Genomic DNA, 18451 nt, shown 5'->3' on the forward strand with positions numbered 1-18451 from the left:
TAGTTAGAGATTGATTTAGCTGAAGCATAAGGTTTAATATCCCTTCAAAAAATTGTATGGTAATTAATTATGACACTGCAGATCCTTGACACCTATTTAAATATCCAGTCCCTTTTTATATCCTGTTACAGGGTCTGAACCAAACACGCCAGGAGCATCCTGTCTTCAACACTGCTTCTTGGGTTCACTGGGATGCTGTTTCAGTGGGTTGTTTTTACTGGTTAATAAAGCAAACTGAAACAGGAAAAAGTGGTCATGGCACCAACCACGTGTGAGGTGCAGGAGGACTGCTTAACCAAGTCAAGGAAAAGAGAGGGAGCTCCTTTTTGTTCCTCTCACTTTAAGCCCTATAGTTTTATTTTCTGAGCCTTTAGGGTTCACCCACATCACATTTTCAAGCTTTTCTCTGAAGTCACTAGGACTAGGAATTTAATTTTTTGTTTTTTTTTACTTTTGTTTTAAATGAAAGCTGAGATTCCCACCTAATCATCATGACAAAAGAATGGGAGTTTGCAACACCACCTATATCCATGGGGTGGGGAAGGCTGAAGGGGCTGCTGTCCTCTTGTGATATGCAGTGTTGTTGTAGCCATGTTGGTCCCAGCACTTTAGAGAGACCAGATAGTTGGTGAAAGAGACAAACTTTCAAGCTCCAGAGTGCTCTTCTTCAGGTCTGGGAAATGTACTCAGAGTACAGGGTGGAATAGATACTTCAAGGGACCATTCACAGTGAAGTGGCCTTTGTTAACACCTCTCCAGTCAGGGTGGAAAGGAAAAAGGTGGGCAGGGTTTAAGTGGGTTTAGAGTGTTGTAATAAGGAATAAATCCATTGTTTCTATTCAGTCCACGATTTTTAGTATCTAGCAAAATATGAATTTCAGCTCCCAGGTGTGTCTTTTGACGGTGTTGCTTGGGTGTCCTTTCCTTTCCTGACTGTAACCCCCTGTGTAGACAGCACTATGTTGATGGGAGAGTTTTCCCCGTTGACATAGCTGTTGCCTCTGTGTGCTCCAAAGCTTGTCTCTCTTCCCAACGGAGGTTGGTCCAACAAAAAGATCTTACCTCATCCACCTTGACCTTGTGTGAGGCTGTTGTACACACAGGGCACCAGGTGACCGCCACAAATAGGTGCAGAGGTCAGATTCTGCCTCTTCCTCAGTAAGAGGACCTCCTTCCAACACACCCATACCCCAGTCTCGCCCATGCTCTCTTTTTTCCACCTCTCTCTCTCTCTCCTTGACCTTCTCTCCTTTCTTTCTTGCTCCTCTTCCCTCTGTCTTCTTAGCCTCTTTTTTCTTTGCACCAGCCTCTTTCTTTCTTGTCTCCTTTGCCACTGTGTTCGTTCTTTCTTTCCTTTTCCTCATTCTATTCTTCCTCACTCTCATCCTACTACTCTCTTTGTTTCTTTCTTTGTTTTTCTCCTCGCCAGCCTCTCTACAGGGCGGGGGTAGGTGGAGTCCTGCCTAGGACTGGAACTACATCTCCCATCCTGCCCCGGGGTTCCACCGGAAGGAGCCCGTGAGCTCGGCTATAAGGGAACGGGAGCGGAGCCCCTCGCCTCTTAAAGGGGCCGCGCCGACACTGGGGACACCTGTCCTGCGGGAAGAGGTGAGGATGCGGGTAGGGGGGCGGTCTCCAAAGGGTGGGGGGGGGTGAGTGTTGGGGGGCGTTGGTGTGGGGGAGGGAACCACGTCCAAAGTGTGTGTGTGTGGGGGGGTAAGAGGACGGAAATGGGTCGGGGAGGGACCCATGTCCAAAGAGTGGGGGGGAGGGGGGCATTGGGGAGGGGCGAGAACCATGTCCAAAGGGGGGGGGGGGCATTGGGAAGGGGAGGGAACCATGTCCAAAGTGCGGGGGGGGGAGGGGGCATTGGGGAGGGAACTATGTCCAAAGTGTGGGGGGGGCATTGGGGAGGGGAGAGACCATCTCAAAAGTGGAGGGGGGGGGGAAACCATGTCCAAAGTGCGTGGGAGGGGAAGAGGGGGCATGGGGAGGGGAGGGGAGGGGAACCACCATGTTCAAAGTGGGGGGAAGGGTGGGGGGGGATTTTTCTCATTCCAAAGGTGGGGGGGCATCTCTCAAATTCTGCAGCTTGCCTGGACTGTAGCCCCCACCCTGCCCCACAGCGGGTCAACTCAGGGCCGAGACTGCCCACGGGCCTCTCTGGGCGTAGGACAGGCAGTGTATATAAATAGAACCCAAGCCACACAACTAGAAACGAGGCCAGTTAGAGACACTGTGTTACTGAACCAATGCAACTTATTGTCATCTCTCCTATTGTGACTAATAGGGAATAACTGCTTGGCTTTGCCTATGAAACCTGCTCCATGGGCCCCTGCTACTTCCCTGCCAATAGCATTGCCAGGCGATAAGTCTACCAGGGCCAGCAGGTTACCTTTTATTGTTAAAATGTCAGCCTGCTAAACAGGATAGCCGGGTTAGTGGAGTACGGGATGTTGCATTGAAATAATAGGCGATATATAATGCTTTCAGATAGAAACCGCCTCCTCAGTTCTCCTCCACCTCAACTGCAAATATATGTAGAAAAGGCCAGTATTATAGTAACTTTTTTTTTTTAAAGCATAGGTTATGGGGTTTTGTATGGTGCAGGTCTGAGGATGGATTCTAAAAGAGCTCAGTAGGTTGGTTGCTGACCCTGTTGGAAATATGGGTGAAATCCCACTGAAGTCAATGGTAAACCTCTCATTTCAGTGCACCTAGGATGAGAGTTTGTCAGTCAGAATTAGCACTTCTGAAAGCCTGGACCTTAGTTTCGGTGCTTAAATGAGAGCTGAGCTCTTCTGAAAACCCTAGTCCCAATTGTAGGTGTTGAGCCCTGTAAGTTCTGGCCCTGGATATCTAGATGGATGCAGCAGTTTGAGGTTACTTCATCAGAAGGGAGAGTGAAAGAAGAGTAAAGTCGGTCTTTGAAACTTACACAGTTTAAAAGAGAATCCTGTGCAAAATAGCTTCATCTAAAGGTGACCTGCATAAGGAGGAATGCAACTGGACTTGTTCCCTTCTTTTCATGCAAAGGCAACCCAAAACATTTTCCTTGAAAATCTAGGTCTTATCTAGCTCTTAACCTGGAACTCTCTGTGCTGACTGGAGTCTTGGTATCCCAGTTAATGGGGGAATTGAGACCTGACTAAATGACGCTGGGCCAGCACCAGGTTAGCTGCACAACTAACCAATATAACTGGTGGGAATTTCTAAACGGATGAGGCCAACGCCTGTATGCGGTGTGGAGGAAGAGAGAGTGCCGGTGGTGGAACTTTTATTCAGACGGTTTAAAAAACCTCAAGGATTTTGAAACATTTACTCAACAAACACTTGGGAGGAAAGCACATCCTGTCAATTAACGAGGAAGAAGAGGATGAGAGCCCCCAAGGAGATATTTGAGTCAACTAGAAGTTCTCCAGCAAAAGACAAACCAGTGTTCCTTATTTTTAAGGCAAATAAGCCACTTTTAAATTTTTCAGAGGGGTGCAGCTGACTTCTTTTATACTTCACAACAAAACTAAGGCCTAGCCTCTATTCAAGGCTGCACTAGTTGAATTTTAAATCAGTTTAAATACTGATTTAGCTAAACCTAGTGAGGACACCCTTAATCAGCCTTGCCAACCACAATTGTTTAAAAATCATGAGTCAGTCATGAGATTTAAAGAGAATAAATGTTGGGCTTTTATTTGGCTTCTGTTTTTTGTATCTGTAAGGGTCACATTTTAAAGCATTTTTTCCACAATCGTGAGGGCTAGGAACTTAAAAAAAAAATTAAAGCTGAAACTCTGTCACATGACTCCAGGAGCTGGGGCTTTAAGAAAAAATCCCAAATATCACAAGATTTGGCACCTCTGTTTAATCCAAATTAAAAATGGCAAGGAATCGAATTAAGGTAAATCTACATAAACCAAGTTAAGATAATCCAATTTGAACTTTGTTTAAATAGATTTAATTGTGTCTGGTGCAACTTTGAATAGAGACATGATTCAAAAATGCAACCAAACTTTTTTTTGTAGGTTGCCTTTAAACATATAAAAATGTGCTGGCAGTGTCTGAGACGGAAACTTTGCAGCACTGGGAACCTTAAAGTGAAACTGGCTACAAACAGAAGTGAAACCTATTTCATTTATTTTCCTTGTCCAAGGCGACAAATGCGCCCCCTAAGTCCCCCCCACCCCCAGAAAAATCCACCACACAATAAAGAGCAGAGTGACAAATTGGGTAGTAAAAATTCACTTCTAATTTAAGAGGTGCTAGATTTTTTTAAAAAGCACGTTTCTAAGCATTCTTAGGTTGAATCCGTCTCTTTAAACACAGTTGCGGCAAAAACTGGTTTCTATGCCATCTAAGCTCGAGTTTCTCTAATGCAGCCACCAGGGGCTTTTCCTGTGGCCACAGCCTCCTGGGTGGTGATGGGCAGGGGTGGAGAGGGGAGAAAGCCAGCAGGGGCTGGTCCCCGCCCCCTTCTGGAGCCCCACAAACATTGTAGGAGCAGGTGATCAGTGGGAGTTCTCTACCCTCCTGGGAGCGGTGGGACTCGGGCTTCATCCCTGGGGTGGTGGGTGGCAGGCTCTGGCTGTGTGGTGCTGGGCTCGTTCCCCAAGCCACAGGGCTTCATGCTCTGGCCCCAGGCTCATCCCCCACTATCACCCTGACCCCTGCTGCCTCCTCCAGCCCTCCATCCAGACCCCCAATTGCCACTGCAACTCCCTCCCCATCCAGGGCTTAATTTGTCCCCCAGCTTGTCCGGAGCTGAGTACGTCTGTTGTGAAAAGTAATTTTAACAAATATACAAATATCACTTTTCACAGTAGCAGACTTGTTAGCTAGCAAATCTAAAGCAAAAAAAAATCAACCAAAAAATCAAAACATGCAAAGCACCTTATTTGTGTTTCTATTCTGTTGGTGAGAGAGTTTTCCAGCTTAGGGTATGGCTACACCACGCCCCTTTTAGTGACACGGCTGTGCCGTTACAGCCTTGCCACTAAAAGCCGCGCAGCGTGGCTGCTGTTTGTCGGCAGGAGAGAGCTCTCCTGCGGACAAAAAAATTCCACCCCCCCACGAGCGGCAGTGGCTTTGTCGGCAGGAGAGCGCTCCTGCCAACAAAGCGCTGTTCACACCGGCGCTTTTCGTCGGTAAAATTTGTGTCGTGTGTGGGGGGTGTGTGTGGTTTTTTTTAACACCCCTGAACGACAAAAGTTTTGCCGACAAAGTGCCAGTGTAGACATCCCCTTACATGGAGCTCCTCAGGCCAGGGAAAGGTACTCAGTGTCACAGCTGAATACAAGATGGAGCAGATTAGAACAGGGGTCCCCAGTGCGGTGCTCGCGGGCGCCATGGCACCCATGTGCACCTGCCTACTGGCCGCTGGACAAGCAGCTGCTGAAATGCCGCTGAGAACGTCAAGAAGTGCTACCGCTGAAATCCCGCCAAATTTTGGTGGCGACGCCTCTTGATGTTGCCGCTTCACAGCGGCATTTCAGCGGCTGCTTGTCCAGCGGCCATGGTCCTCGGCGGGTAGTCGTCCGGCGCCCGCCCCACGGAAAAGGTTGGGGACCACTGGTTTAGAGTAAGTAGTTAACACATATTTCAAGGGAACATTCAAGGTGAAGTGGCCTAACACCTCTCCAGAAGAAGCAGGGGGCCGGGGTAGTGGGTTTTAGAGATTGTTATAAAGAGCCATAAATCCAGTGGCTGTTCAGTCCATGGTTTTTCATATCTAGCAAAGTAATGAATTTAAGCGCCCAGGCTCCTCTTTGGAGAGTGCTGTGCAAGTTTCCTTTGAGGATGAGGACTGAGAGGTCAGATATGGAGTGATCGCTTTGTGGAAAGTGTTCACCCACCATTGATACCAGGGCCAGCTCCAGGCACCAGTGCAGCAAGCAGGTGCTTGGGGTGGTCAACGGAAAGGAGCGGCACGTCCGGCTCTTCGGCAGCAGGTCCCTCAGTCCCTCTTGGAGGGAAGGACCAGCCGCTGAATTGCCGCCAAAGAATGAAGCAGCGCAGTAGAGCTGCCGCTGATCGCGGCCCCCACCCCGGCCGCTTGGGGCAGCAAAAACGCTGGAGCCGGCCCTGATTGATACGGTGTTTTAGTCTTGTAGATTTTCTTTTTTTTTTCTGGGCGAGTTCATTCGAGAGCATAGTGATTCTTGGTTCATGCACCTGGTTGTTGTTGGGGCATTTGGTGCACTGGGGGTGGTACACCACATGTTGGGAGAGGCATGTGTGGGATCCAGGGATCTTGCAAGGCGTGTTGATCATCGTAACAGTGGAGATATGTCTACAGGTTTTGCATCTGCTGTTCTGGCAAGATCTGGTCCTGCTTTGAGTTGGTGTGTGCTACTCTGTGGGGAGCTTGCTTCTGATGGTGATTATGGAGAGGTTGGGGTGTTGTTTTGAAGGCCAGAAGAGGGATTCAGGAGGGATTTTTGTTGTAGATGTGGCTCCCATTGAGTATAGGGTTCCAGTGTGGGGTGGTAGGGAACAGATAGAGATGGGTAGTTGGAGTGAGTTTTATTTCTGTATTGAAGCAGGTTCAGGGCATTGGAGTGGCACATTGCAGAATGTGCTCTACTTCTCTGGTGGAGTGTCCTTGGTTGGTGTCTTTCTCTCACCAACAGAAGTTGGCTCAAGAGAAGATATTCCCATACACACCTTAACACCTTCAAGGTGGGCATCCTGGATTTCTCTCCCTATGGCAGGAGAGGTGAAAATGGGTCACTTCACCTTGCATGGTCTCTTGAAATATGTGCTAACTACCTATGCTAAATAATCTGTTCCACCTTGTATTTAGCTGTGACACTGAGTACACTTCCCAGACCTCTTGTCTCTCTCACCAACAGAAACTGGTCCAATAGAAGATATTACTTCACCCACCCTGTCTCGCTAATATTCTGGGACCAATATGGCTGCAACAACACTGCATACAAAGCCGTAAATCCATCCCTCAAAAACCCTCTACAGACAATCCAGCTGGAAGAGGTGAAGCCAGGATGCCCCGGGCAGGCTCAGCCCTCCAGCTGCCCCGATGAATGGCCCAGATGTGTCTGCAATATATAAAGCAAGCTGAACTGGTTTAAGAGCCTTATCTCTGAAATCTGCAGGGTCCCACTGGCTGGACTGTTGCCACAATTTGTTGTTGTATCTGTTTCTCTTCAAGCTATTGTGAGCGAAAGCTAATTATGTTGCAGAACAGGTATTGCAGACAGCTTAAGTCAGAAGCATTTAATGGTGCATCAAATCGACTGAGGCCATCCAGTACAACTTGGAGGGATGCAGCAAAGGATGTGGTTTGTGTGACGGTACTGTGCTAATATCTCTGCTATGTAACTTAATTGTTGAAGCTTGGTGACTAATAATACAGGGACCTCCTTTGGCACCTCTTATTTTGGGCTTTCCAAGGACTTTACAAAAGTTAATTAACCCTGTGCTGGGAAGGAGATGGGTGTTGCTATCGGTGTTTACAGCACCATGGAATCTGATTTCTGACAGGCTCCTTTGTGCTCCCACAACACAAATGATGAATATAATTACAAATGGGGAAGGAGTCTGCTGCTTGCCCAAGGTGTGTCAGTGCACAGGAGAGCTGGAAATAGATGCGCAGTCTCTCGCTCTAACCACTAGATGACACTGCCTCCACTGTATAGCTTATCAAGACAACTTGGGAGGCTGGCTTTTTGGATTCTACCACCCAGGTTAAAGTGAGGAGTCCTTGTGGCACCTTCGAGACTAACAAATTTATTTGGGCATAAGCTTTCGTGGGGATAAAACCCATTTAATCAGATGCATCTGATTAAAGTGTGATCCTTCCTCAGAGGTTACATTGGTGTTGGCAAAACATGAAATTGAAGCAGATATGTTGTGATAAGACCGAAAACTTGGGGGTAGGAAGCTGTAAACCTTCAGATGGGATCTCTGTTTGCCCCTTTTTTTTGCCACAATCTCATCAGTGTGATCACAAGAACTAGGGGTCACCAAATGAAATTAACAGGTGGCAGGTTTAAAACAAACAGGAAGTATTTCTTCACACAACGCACAGTCAATCTGTGGAACTCCTTGCCAGAGGATGTTGTGAAGGCCAAGACTATAACAGGGTTCAGAAAAGAACTAGATAAGTTAATGGAGGATAGGTCCATCATTGGCTATTAGCCAGGATGGGCAGAGTTGGTGTCCCTAACCTCTCTTTGCAAGAAGCTGGGAATGGGCGACAGGGGACAGATCACTTGATGATTCTCTGTTCTGTTCATTCCCCTTGGGGCACCTGGCATTGGCCACTGTCGGAAGGCAGGACACTGGGCTAAATGGACCTTTGGTCTGACCCAGTGTGGCCGTTCTTATGTTTGCTAGGCTGGGTTGAGTTTTTATTATAGTGAACTTCAAAAATCAGTCAAGTTCCCAGCATGGGGAGTGAATGAAAGTTACAGCTGTTTTAAGAGGATAAACTTCCTCTGTGGTCTAGCAAAAGGTGAGACCATCTTCAGCCATTCTCCTGTGTGCACACACATCCAGGACCTAATGAATCCAAACAGGCTTACATTTCTCTGCCTGCAGGGCTGGTATTGAAACAGCCACAAATGTACAAGAGCTGGGTGGAACTGACCTGTCCTTTCAACTGATCTCTCTTGGTTTTTGAAGAACTGAACTAACGTCCTGTCTGATCACCAATTATTACACGCTGTGTGTTACCGCAACACCTAGGACACCATTGTGTTAGGCGTGGTACAAACGCAGAGCACAAAGGCTGTTTCTGGCTAGAAATGTAACCTAGCCATAAAGGAAGACTGGGTGGCAGAAGTACCAGTTATCTTGGAGGGGAAATATCCTACACACCCCCTGGCACAGGTTGATGCTGACTCAACCCTCCACCTTTCCAAGGTAAAGTAACAGAGTCCACGCAAGCCATTTGGACTAGACCTTAAAAGCAGGGGTCCTCTCTGCCCTGCGTGGCCAAAGATCCTGGGTCACCCTTCCTATGAAAGGGCTTTTGCTTAAAATGACCTCTGTTACTGTTGTGCTGCGAAAAATCGGGACGGGGTGGGGTGGGGTAATAGGAGCCTATATAAGAAAAAGACCCAGAAATCGGGACTGTCCCTATAAAATCAGGACATCTGGTCACCCTGCCTGAACCTCTCTGAGGACTTGTCTTCCTGTACCGCGCTAGAGCGGTGTAGCTGTAGCGCTTTAGTGAAGCCGCTTGTCCGCCGGCGGGAGAGCGTCTGTTGGTGCAGTTAATCCGTCTCCCTGAGAGGCGGTAGCAGCTCGCCTGTCGCCATGGCGCTGCCCGCACGGGGGGTTAGGTCGGTATAACTACGCCGCGCGGGTTGTTTATTTTTCACACCCCTGTGCGAGGTGTTGATGCCGACGTAGGTCTGTAGTGTAGAGCTGGCCCCAGTTGTAGCCTTTCCGATGCAGGACTCTGGTGACGGTGGGGGAACTCCCTTTGCAGGAGATCAGCACCTTTGTTAGCTCAGTCTGATGGCCTCCGTCTGTGAACGTGGCGTCTGATCAATTCCACATGGTTCTAGGCATCCATGGGTGGAACCGTATTGACTTGGGGGGAACTGGGGTCTGTACAGAGCCCTTGTCAACCCTTTAGCAGATGCACAGCTTCAAGCACCTCTGCAAACAGGCTGTAGATCAAAGAACTGGTTGAGCATGGCACCCATTACTGCCTTTCGGTAGAACACCACCCTGTCTCAGCTCTGCCTGTCCTCCCCATGGTTTAGCATGTTGACACCCTGACTGACTAATCTCCCAGCCAGAAGAGAAGTAACAATGGTGGGGGGAGGGGATGGGCACGTGGAGGTGGGCAATGGAGAACCCTGGCATTGTCGGGGGGGATGGGGGAGCAGAAGAAGGGGGACTGAGCAGGGGGAAAATGGGGTATCCTGGTGTGGAGGGTAAGAAGGAATGGGGCGAGGGGGCATCACCTCCAGCTGAACATGTGAGCCTGTAACAAGTCCAGGCACCTTTCGCTTTGTGTCAGATTGGCTCCGTCTAACTGAGGGTCTGTTTGTTTTCATCCGGACAGATGCTTCCCTCTGGGCTCTGGCTGTAGGATGTTGGAGACTCAGGAGCAAGAAGTAAGGCTCTCCCGAGTTTCTGCCGTTTTCTGTTCCGTGTTTGGGGGGCTGGCAGGTTGGGGGACGTATGGAGCCTTTGAATTCAGCCAAAGATCGAACCATAGTGGTGAGCGAGTTCGCGCTAGCAAAGCTGGAGCTACACATGGGGGGGAAGAGGTGGGGAACCCTTAGCTGGTACGCAGGGGGATAACGTGAAGGGTTTTACAGGGTCAGGTGGGGGGATTATAGGGGTGATCAGGGCAGGAGCTGTCTGCCTAGCATGGCTACAGCAGCGTGGGCCTTTACGGGTAGGATGGGGTGGGAGGATTATAGTTTGGGGAATCACCAGGTAGAACGAACCTCAGAGTATGGCTGGGTCACTTCCCCTTCAAAGTCTGGTGCTCCTGAGATCAGTACCCAGCTTCTCCAAGGCAGCACCGCTTGCCTGTTCCTGCCACTTGCAGACCTTGCCGCCAGCTGCTCTCTGCTGTGGGTTACAGCTGGGTGACGGGAAGTCAGGACTAGGCTGTTTAGGATGGGGCTGCTGGGAACATCTATGTGGAGTTAGGCAACATTTCTCTGCCCTCAGGAGCTGACCACGGTGCGTGTTCAGGACCCTCGGCTCCAAAACGAAGGCTCCTGGAATTCCTATGTGGATTATAAAATCTTCCTTCATGTAAGTGCAGAGCGGCTCTGGGGGACGGCAGGAATGGAGCTGAGTCTAACATCGCACTGCGCTGTCACCTCTCCCCAGTGAAAAGTGGGTGTAAAACGCTACCTCCCGATCTGGCATCACTTGGCAGCAGTTTGAGATGGTGCAGGGTGCTGGACAATCAGAGCCCCAGGGCCTCTGCACTCCAACCAGTTCAGATCCCAGCGTGGTCCACTCCGCCCCTCCGGCAGGATTCTGCTGTGTAGAGCTTGCTTAGCCCTGTACGGTTATCGGTGCTTTAACTAGTTGATCTTTCCATCATCTCTCACTCCCCCTTCTCTGCAAGCACCTATCTAGATCAGTGGATCTCAACCGGGGGCCACGAGCAGAGCCAGCACTAGACTCGCTGGGGCCCAGGGCAGAAAGCCAGAGCCCCGCTGCATGGGGCTGATGCCTGGGTCCTTGAACCCTGCCGGCCGGGGCTGAAACTGAAGCCTGAACAACTTAGCTTGGCAGGGCCCCCTGTGCCGTGGGTCTCCAGGTAGTTGCTCTGCTCGCTACCCCCTAACACTGGCCCTGGCTTTTATATGCAGAAAACCAGTTGTGGCACAGCTGGGCCATGGAGTTTTTATAGGATGTTGGGCTCACAAAGGAAAAGGCGGAGAACCCCTGATCTAGGGAATTAAATGATCCCTATCCCCTTGGTGTCAGAACAAGTTCCAGCAGTGAGTTGGGGCCATGATTAGAGCAGTTCCAGGCCCTCAGCTCCATGGTCAGGCCATGAAACCATGCCGCACCCCCACTCGTTTGCACGTAAAGTCCTGCTGCTCCTCTTGACATCAAAAGATTGGCTTGGACCCTCCGCTTGCAACTTAATACCATGTTCTGGGTCAGGTCAGAACGTTCCCCTTGGAGCACAGGACTGCAGGACCTTACGGGAAGAATGAGCTGGCATTGAAGGGAGATCTGTGCCCCCCTACAGGGAGCCACCTCTGACCTTTCCCGTCCTCCTGCGTCTCGTTTCACAGACCAACAGCAAGGCCTTTACCGCCAAGACCTCGTGCGTGCGCAGAAGGTACCGCGAGTTCGTGTGGCTGAGGAAGCAGCTCCAGAAAAACGCTGGCTTAGTGTGAGTGTAAAATTCCTCCTCCGCCTCCCTGATGCCAGACGCCAACTTCCCCTTAGCACAGAGGTGTTGGGTATCCTGACCCTCTGTAGGATAAGGCATTATAGACAGAAGAGAGCAGGGGCAATAGAAACTGGCCCAAAGGGTTGGCTGCACCCACACATTCTAAGTCAGGTGAACTGGGTTCATAGACTATCAGGGTTTGAAGAGACCTCAGGAGGTTCTAGTCCAACCCCCTGCTCAAAGCAGGACCAACCCCAACTAAATCATCCCAGCCAGGGCTTTGTCAAGCTGGGCCTTAAAAACCTCTAAGGAAGGAGATTCCACCACGTCCCTAGGGAACCCAGTCCAGTGCATCACCACCCTCCTCGTGAAATAGTGTTTCCTAATATCCTAATTCTAGTAAATGTGACCAGGGGTGAGTCACGTGGAGTAAGTGAGTGCCCAGCACTGAAGGAAATGCCTCCCTGGGCAATCTCTTGCTTGCAGAGGATGGCGGGTGTCTAACACTCGAGCTGTGCAAATGCTGGCTGTTCCCAGGTCCGGGACTGCTACGATCGTCCCAGGTTGGCGGTGGGTGAAAACGCGTTCTTGCTGTTTGCACGAGGCCGGCTCCGAGCCGCTTCTCCCACCAGGTCCGTCCCATGTCACCTCGTTCCGGCTGTGGAGACCGAGCTGTTTTCCTTCCTCTGCTCTGTTCCCTCAGGCCTGTCCCGGAGCTGCCGGGGAAATCCACCTTCTTTGCAGGCAGCACCGATGAGTTCATTGAGAAACGGAGACAGGGGCTCCAGCAGTTCCTGGAGAAGTGAGTGGAAGGGATGCAGCTCTCCCACACGGCTGGCTTGGTGCCTGAAATGGGTCGGGGGCTATTTCACCCCAAAGCCCTGCTTCTCAGGAGGAAAGAAGGCTGCCTACCGGCTCTGTTCCCCCAGGCTTGAGGGTGGTGTTTGTCTGGGGTCAGAGAGGAGTGTTCCCGCTAGGGAGCCTGAGCTGAGAGGGGGGTAATGCTGGCTTTTTGAGTGGGGGGGCCATGAAAACGTTCTCTACCATCTTCAGCAGGATCCTCCCCTGCCCTTGCTGGCTACTAGCCCCTGTGGCTGGTACACAGGCCTGCGGGGCTATACCACATTCTGCATTGTCCCCTCGCTTCCTGTCTCTCTCCAGGGTCGTGCAGAACGTGGTCCTCCTGTCGGACAGCCAGTTGCATCTCTTCCTGCAGAGCCAGCTGTCGGTGCCCGAGATCGAGGCGTGCGTGCAGGGCCAGAGCTCCCTGACTGTCACGGACGCCATCCTCCGCTACGCCATGTCGAACTGCGGCTGGGTGCAGGAAGAAGACACCCGCCCTGCGCTCGTGGCGGGGGCAGAACTCTACGGCAGGTACTGGGAGCAAGCGGAGGGACTCGTGGGTTGGATGCAGTGAGATCGATAGCTGGAACTAGGCTAAGAACCAAGCCCCTTTCCATGCTTGCAGCTGATCTGTGCTAGCTAGACCAGAGCTGGAAAATGGTTGGAACCTGGCTGTGGCCTCTCCAGAGAGCCCGTAACATGGCTATGGGCCTTACCGCAACTTAGCCACTGCATCAGCTGTTGTACCATGTGGGGTTTAATGGGCTTGGTCCGATCCTCCCAAAGAACACACCACATCCAAATAGGGACGTGGCTTTAATTCACACGATCCCCAGCCCCCACCGGCTCCTGAGCGCCCCAGGACTCGTCACAGCCTGCTTGGAGGATTTCTCCACATCGTGCGCCATCTGCCCGAAAGGAGCAGTCTAGAGTCCCATCGCTGCTCTGTGCTCACCAGGGGCCTCCAGCACATCGCGCATCCTTTCATCAGTAGCAAAGGTGTCGCGCTCCGGAGCGATGGGGGCCGCATGTTCCGAAGGGCTCAGCTCCCCTTTGGGCACCAGAACAAGCATATGCTTCCTTCCTGACGCTCCCCGTGTTGAACGCGGAGCCCCCACCTGACTCATCTAATACCCACTTCCCTTGGCCTTTCTCCTACCGCACTGCTGGGCTCAGACAGCCTGGTGTAGGCCCACGGCTAACCCAGACCATGGCCTGAGCATCTCAGACTGGCGAGGGTGAGGAATGATTGTCGTTCTCCAGTGGCAAAGCAGCCTTGTGGCGGAAGTGGCTCTGCCTGGGAGAGTCGCCTCCACCTCCCTTGCTGGAGGGTGGATGTTGTGATACTAGGAGAGGGGAGGAATCCTGGGAGGGGAAAGGACACCGCCAGACAAGCTCCTGTGTGTCCGCCCCACCCGTGGCCACAGCGGTAGAGCTTATAACAGGAGAAGCGTCTTGTGCTTAGGATTTGTACCAATTTCCATCACTCGGTGGGACAGTTTCTGCAGCCTGCCAGCTGCCCCTCTCCTCTAGGGGGAGTAGTTGGGTCGGGGCGCTAGACCTCACGCCGCAGGCACCTACGGTAGAATCTCTCTAAGCCTCCGGTGTGATGTGGGGGAGCCACCCCCAATCCCCTCAACTCTGAGCAACCTTTCAATAGAGAAGCGCCGTGGTGCAGCCGCTTGCAAGGCCTCAAGGCACCTGTCCCCAGGGGACGTCGGTGCTGAGAATACTTTGTATTCCACTGGCTCCTATGCACCAGCAGCCCTGAGGAGCGGAGACGCGTTTCTCACCCTGGCCAAAGGGAGGGGAGGTGAATCGAGCCATGACAGGATTGTCATCCTAGGCTGCCAGGCAAATGAACCCAGCTGCATTGCTTGTGTGTTCCCTGGCTAATTAACCAAAGGCTTTAATTGGTGCTGGGTCCCCCCACGCCCGTTAGGAAGACCCTGGGGGAGGCTCAGCCCAGGCCTAGCAGAGATTCCTTGTGCCCCTCCGGCTGGATCCTTTAACCTGGGAGTCCCTTTCTGGCTCTGAAGATCATGCCCGGTGCAGCGTCTCTCTCTTGGTTTTCAGTAGCAGGAGAAGAGGCGTGGGTGGGCTCCAGCACGAGCCCCGTGGTTTAAGGAAGGGTTTGGAATGGGCGCAGTGAGCTGGGCTGGGGGTAGATATCCAGGCAGCTTGGCAGGCCAGATGCTTCGTTAGCTCAGCTGCCAATGCTCTAAGCCCCTCCTTGGTGACTCCTGTCCTGGCCGCACGGAGGAATTTCCCATCTCTTCCCCCTCCCCTTCCCCTCTTCGCAGAGCGCTCGGTGCTGCTCTTGGTGGATGGGGATGCCTGGAAGCGGAGTGGTGGTGCAGGGGCGTGCGGCGCTGGAGGAGGGGAGCAGCTGGCTGGCTGAGCTGGCTCCACCTGCACTGCTCCTTGGGCCAGCTGCGGAAGAGGCCCCTGTGGAAGCACAGAGAAGAGGCTGCAGGCAGATGGGGGCAGGTGGCTGAAAGGAAGCTGCCTGCTGCTCTCTCCCCGCTCCACGGGAGCACTGGTGCAGAGGTGGATCTGGAGCCCCCCGCTGCTCCTCCCAGGATTGCTGGGGTCGGGGGCCAGGCTTCAGAGCACTCAGGTCCTAGTGCTGCCAGCAGCTTGGCCCCAGCACTCCCAGGAGCCGGGGGTAAGGTGGCAGGAGCAAGGTGCTTGCGCAGCTCCTCTGTCAGTGGCTCCCTGCTCCAGGCTGTTACGCCAGGCAGGACGCGTGTGTAGCTCAGGAGAGCTGGGGCTGCGCATCTTGCCTGGAACCCCTCTTCCTTCTTGACTCTCCTGTGCCTTCTCGCCGTAGCTGCGCTGGTCTCGGAAGCCCCCCTGTTCGGAGCTGCCTGAAACCCCCTTCGCGCTGGAGCGACTTCGGCATGGAAGACAGCCACTCGGATAGCCTGGATTCTCCTACGGAGCAGCCGGAGACGGAGTAAGCAGCACGAAGGATATTGGGAGCAGCGGCTCTTGCTCTGCGGAGAGCCAAGGATGGCAGCTGAGTGGCTCCTGTTGGTGCAGGATTGGGACCCTGCATGGCACGTGGTCCTCAGCCTCAGCCCGTCTACTCCCAGCCGCTTGTGACCACTTCCTGCCACCTCTGGACGGTCCTCTGACGAGGCAGGTGCTGGGTGAATACACAGCTGAGCTGTACGAAAAGGGAACCAGTACTTAGTAGAACCTCAGTTTGTTACTCCCCGGGGCTGCGTCATGCTCTCGTGGGGGGGAACGGTGTGTAGTAGGGGTGGGGGCTGCTTGAAAACAAAAGCCAGCTCCCTTGATCTTGGCTTGATCCTCTGTCCCCTTGGAGCTGGGTCATGGAGGCAGATGCTCATCACTGCAGAGATCCTCCTGGAGCGATGTTGTCTGGATCCCTGGGCGGACTTGCTGTCCCTCCTTGCCCAGCAGCAGATCAGCCAGCTGTCCCAGCAATGCCCAGTGGATTCTCGTTCCTAGAACTAGAATTCAGTCTTTGTAGCATTGAAAAACCAACGGCCGCGTAGGCACGAGCGGCGCTGCTTTGCACGGCCGAGAGCCACCTTTAAACAGCTCCTCTGGGGCGGCCTCTCCTCAGCTGTGCTGAGCCAGAGACCCACATGCTGGGTCCTCCTGGCCTGGCTCAGCATGCAGGCCGCGTGCCGCTGGAATGAGCCGGTGAGCTTTCCCTGGGGGCTCGATATTGCAGGATTGATTCCTCCATTGCGGCAGGGCTGGGGGAATGTCTTGTGGTGGGACACTGAGGTCAGAAGGTTGGTTGAGCTCCTCTTTTGTGTGGGACACCCCTCAAGCTGGGCTTCCCTGCAGGAGAACAAATCTTTTGGCTAACCCAGACCTGCCCGAGCCTAACCGCCAACTGGAGCTGAAGAGGGCAAAGGGGGGTGATCCCTATTGCCAGCCATGAGGGAGCAGAACGGAAGAAAGAATCCCTTAGTAAAGAACGGGCAATCCCACGCTGCGGCTACCACCAGGGCCTCTCTGCTTGCAGCCTGTCGGGTCCATTTACTCTGCTGCTCCTCAGCCCCTCCTCTGGCATTGGCATGGCTCAGACGGCCGAGCTGAGGTGCTCTGGCCTGCAATAAATGAGAAGCACATGAGACACTGGGTGCTGGTGATTTATGTCTGGCGGGGTGGGGAAGAGACCAGGAGGGACCCAGGCGGAGCAGGGAAGTCTAATCACAAAGTGATCGTGTTGGGGGGGAGGGGGGAAATAATGGGGGGTGGTGGGGGAGCAGAGGGGCTTGGTTTCTAGGGTGCATGCATGTGGCTTTGGGGTGGGAGGGCCACAGTGGTGGAGGCTGGCACCGATCCTGCCAGCCCCTCTCCATATACCGCTGCACAGCAGCCCTCGCTCCTCCCCTCAGCCCAGTTATGTCCTTTCTGGTGCTCCTTCCTTGGGCTGCGGCAGGGGGCTGACAACCAGCAGGGGCCATAGAGAAGAGCGGAGCGGCTGCCTGCTCAACTGGCATCTGGTGGTGGCCAAGCTCTGCGGTAGCCCAACTCTCCCCCTCTGTGCCCAGAGCTCAGTACGGGGGGGGGGTGACCCGTGGGCTGGGCTGGCGGAAGGTGAGGGCCACCCTGCAGGCAGGAACGCAGCCCGTGCTGCTCAGCAAGGCGGGAGTCAGTTTCCCTCAGGGCACCTGCCAGCAGAGGCTGCCCTGACCAGGTGGGTAGATCACACCGTCCCTTGCTCAGTTTCATTGACTCAGGATTTGGCGGTCGCAGGGCTGGCTGTGAAAATCAAGTTGGGTGTCGGTCGATTTCCCCAGGTGCTTATGTTGAGGTTTTTCCTTCCCCCTGCCCTTCTCATGGGCGTGTTCTCTGCCTCGCACGATTTGGGGGGTGGGGGGGGGGGAGATGAAGCCTACAGAGGAAAATCTAAAATGTCAGAAGAAGTTCATTTAAAAAACCTGACAGATGCTCGCTAATGGTAGTTGCTCTGCCGATTGGTTGGGGCTGCCTCATGAATATTCATGAGAGCGCAGCTCCAAATGGTGCAGCTGTGCGGCCAGCTGTGCCTGCAGCGCTGATCTAGAAACTTCCAGCCAGGAGCTGGTGGGGTTGGCGATGCAGCCAAAATGCCAGCCGGGGGCTGTCCCTGCTCTCCCCCCTCAGCGGAGGCTTGACCTGCAGGGACAGCGGAACTCAGGGCAGACATGCACCGAGATGCATGTGGGCTGCACCCATGGGTGAGCCGAGCCCCCGTGAGGCTGAGCAGCATCGGTGCTGAAGCCAGGCTTGCAGAATCACAGCATGCGGCTGGCTCTGCTCGGAGACCTCTGCCAGAGCACAGTCTGCCCTGGGGTTTTCCCTTCAACGCTGGCTTGGATGCAGCAGCTCTCACTCCTCTCTGCAACACCCGTGCTTACCAAGCTTGCTGGATAACCGTACTGCAGTGCAGTCTCCTGAACGCCTTACTGGGGCAGTTCCCCTCCCTGCTAGCGTGTGGTCCCTGAAAGGCCGTTCCCCACTGTCCTCTTGCTATTTGTCACATTCTGGGGCTGTGGGGTCTGCAGCTAAGAGCACCAGCTCCACCTACCTACTGGCACAAACCCAGGAAACTGCTGGCTGGAACATGACAAAATGACCATGGGGAAAGCCACCTGAGCAAGCTCTCCGGTGTGTCAGTCCTGGCTGCTGCTTAAACAGTGCCTACCCCCAGGGCTGGCTGCAGCTCAGGGGCAGGTAACATTTCTAGAGGTGCTGCCAATGTGTCATGAAAACGTATCAACCCGGACCCCA

The 18451-nt window shown here is 53.1% G+C and overlaps 1 protein-coding gene across 8 annotated transcripts; it reads left to right on the forward strand.

The window, feature by feature from the left end:
* The first annotated feature begins 1171 nt into the window (after positions 1–1171).
* SNX11 (sorting nexin 11) lies at positions 1172–16856 on the forward strand. 8 transcript variants are annotated; one of them, XM_044999709.1, is made up of 8 exons: positions 1172–1608; positions 6846–7304; positions 10034–10085; positions 10654–10740; positions 11699–11845; positions 12478–12647; positions 13007–13219; positions 15522–16855. In XM_044999709.1, exons 3-8 carry the CDS (start codon positions 10062–10064, stop codon positions 15649–15651), a joined length of 771 nt encoding a protein of 256 aa, XP_044855644.1. In that variant the 5' UTR covers positions 1172–1608; positions 6846–7304; positions 10034–10061; the 3' UTR covers positions 15652–16855. The 8 variants fall into 8 exon arrangements, with proteins under 8 accessions (XP_044855644.1, XP_044855646.1, XP_044855643.1 ...); XM_044999711.1 differs by having other exon boundaries at positions 7163–7304; XM_044999714.1 differs by having other exon boundaries at positions 1183–1608; positions 12549–12647; positions 15522–16852.
* The last annotated feature ends 1595 nt before the right edge of the window (positions 16857–18451 follow it).

This window comes from Mauremys mutica, chromosome 25 (genome assembly GCF_020497125.1).
Source record: "Mauremys mutica isolate MM-2020 ecotype Southern chromosome 25, ASM2049712v1, whole genome shotgun sequence".
In the NCBI taxonomy this organism is placed as follows: domain Eukaryota; kingdom Metazoa; phylum Chordata; order Testudines; family Geoemydidae; genus Mauremys; species Mauremys mutica.

Bases quoted from the DNA above. Each gene is read 5' to 3' on its own strand.
- SNX11 (XM_044999707.1), top strand. From the start codon at position 8,849: ATGCTGACTCAACCCTCCACCTTTCCAAG. The intron at 8,878-10,033 runs GTAAAGTAACAG...TCATCCGGACAG, and splicing joins CAACCCTCCACCTTTCCAAG to ATGCTTCCCTCTGGGCTCTG. The intron at 13,220-15,521 runs GTACTGGGAGCA...TTCTCGCCGTAG, and splicing joins GGGGCAGAACTCTACGGCAG to CTGCGCTGGTCTCGGAAGCC.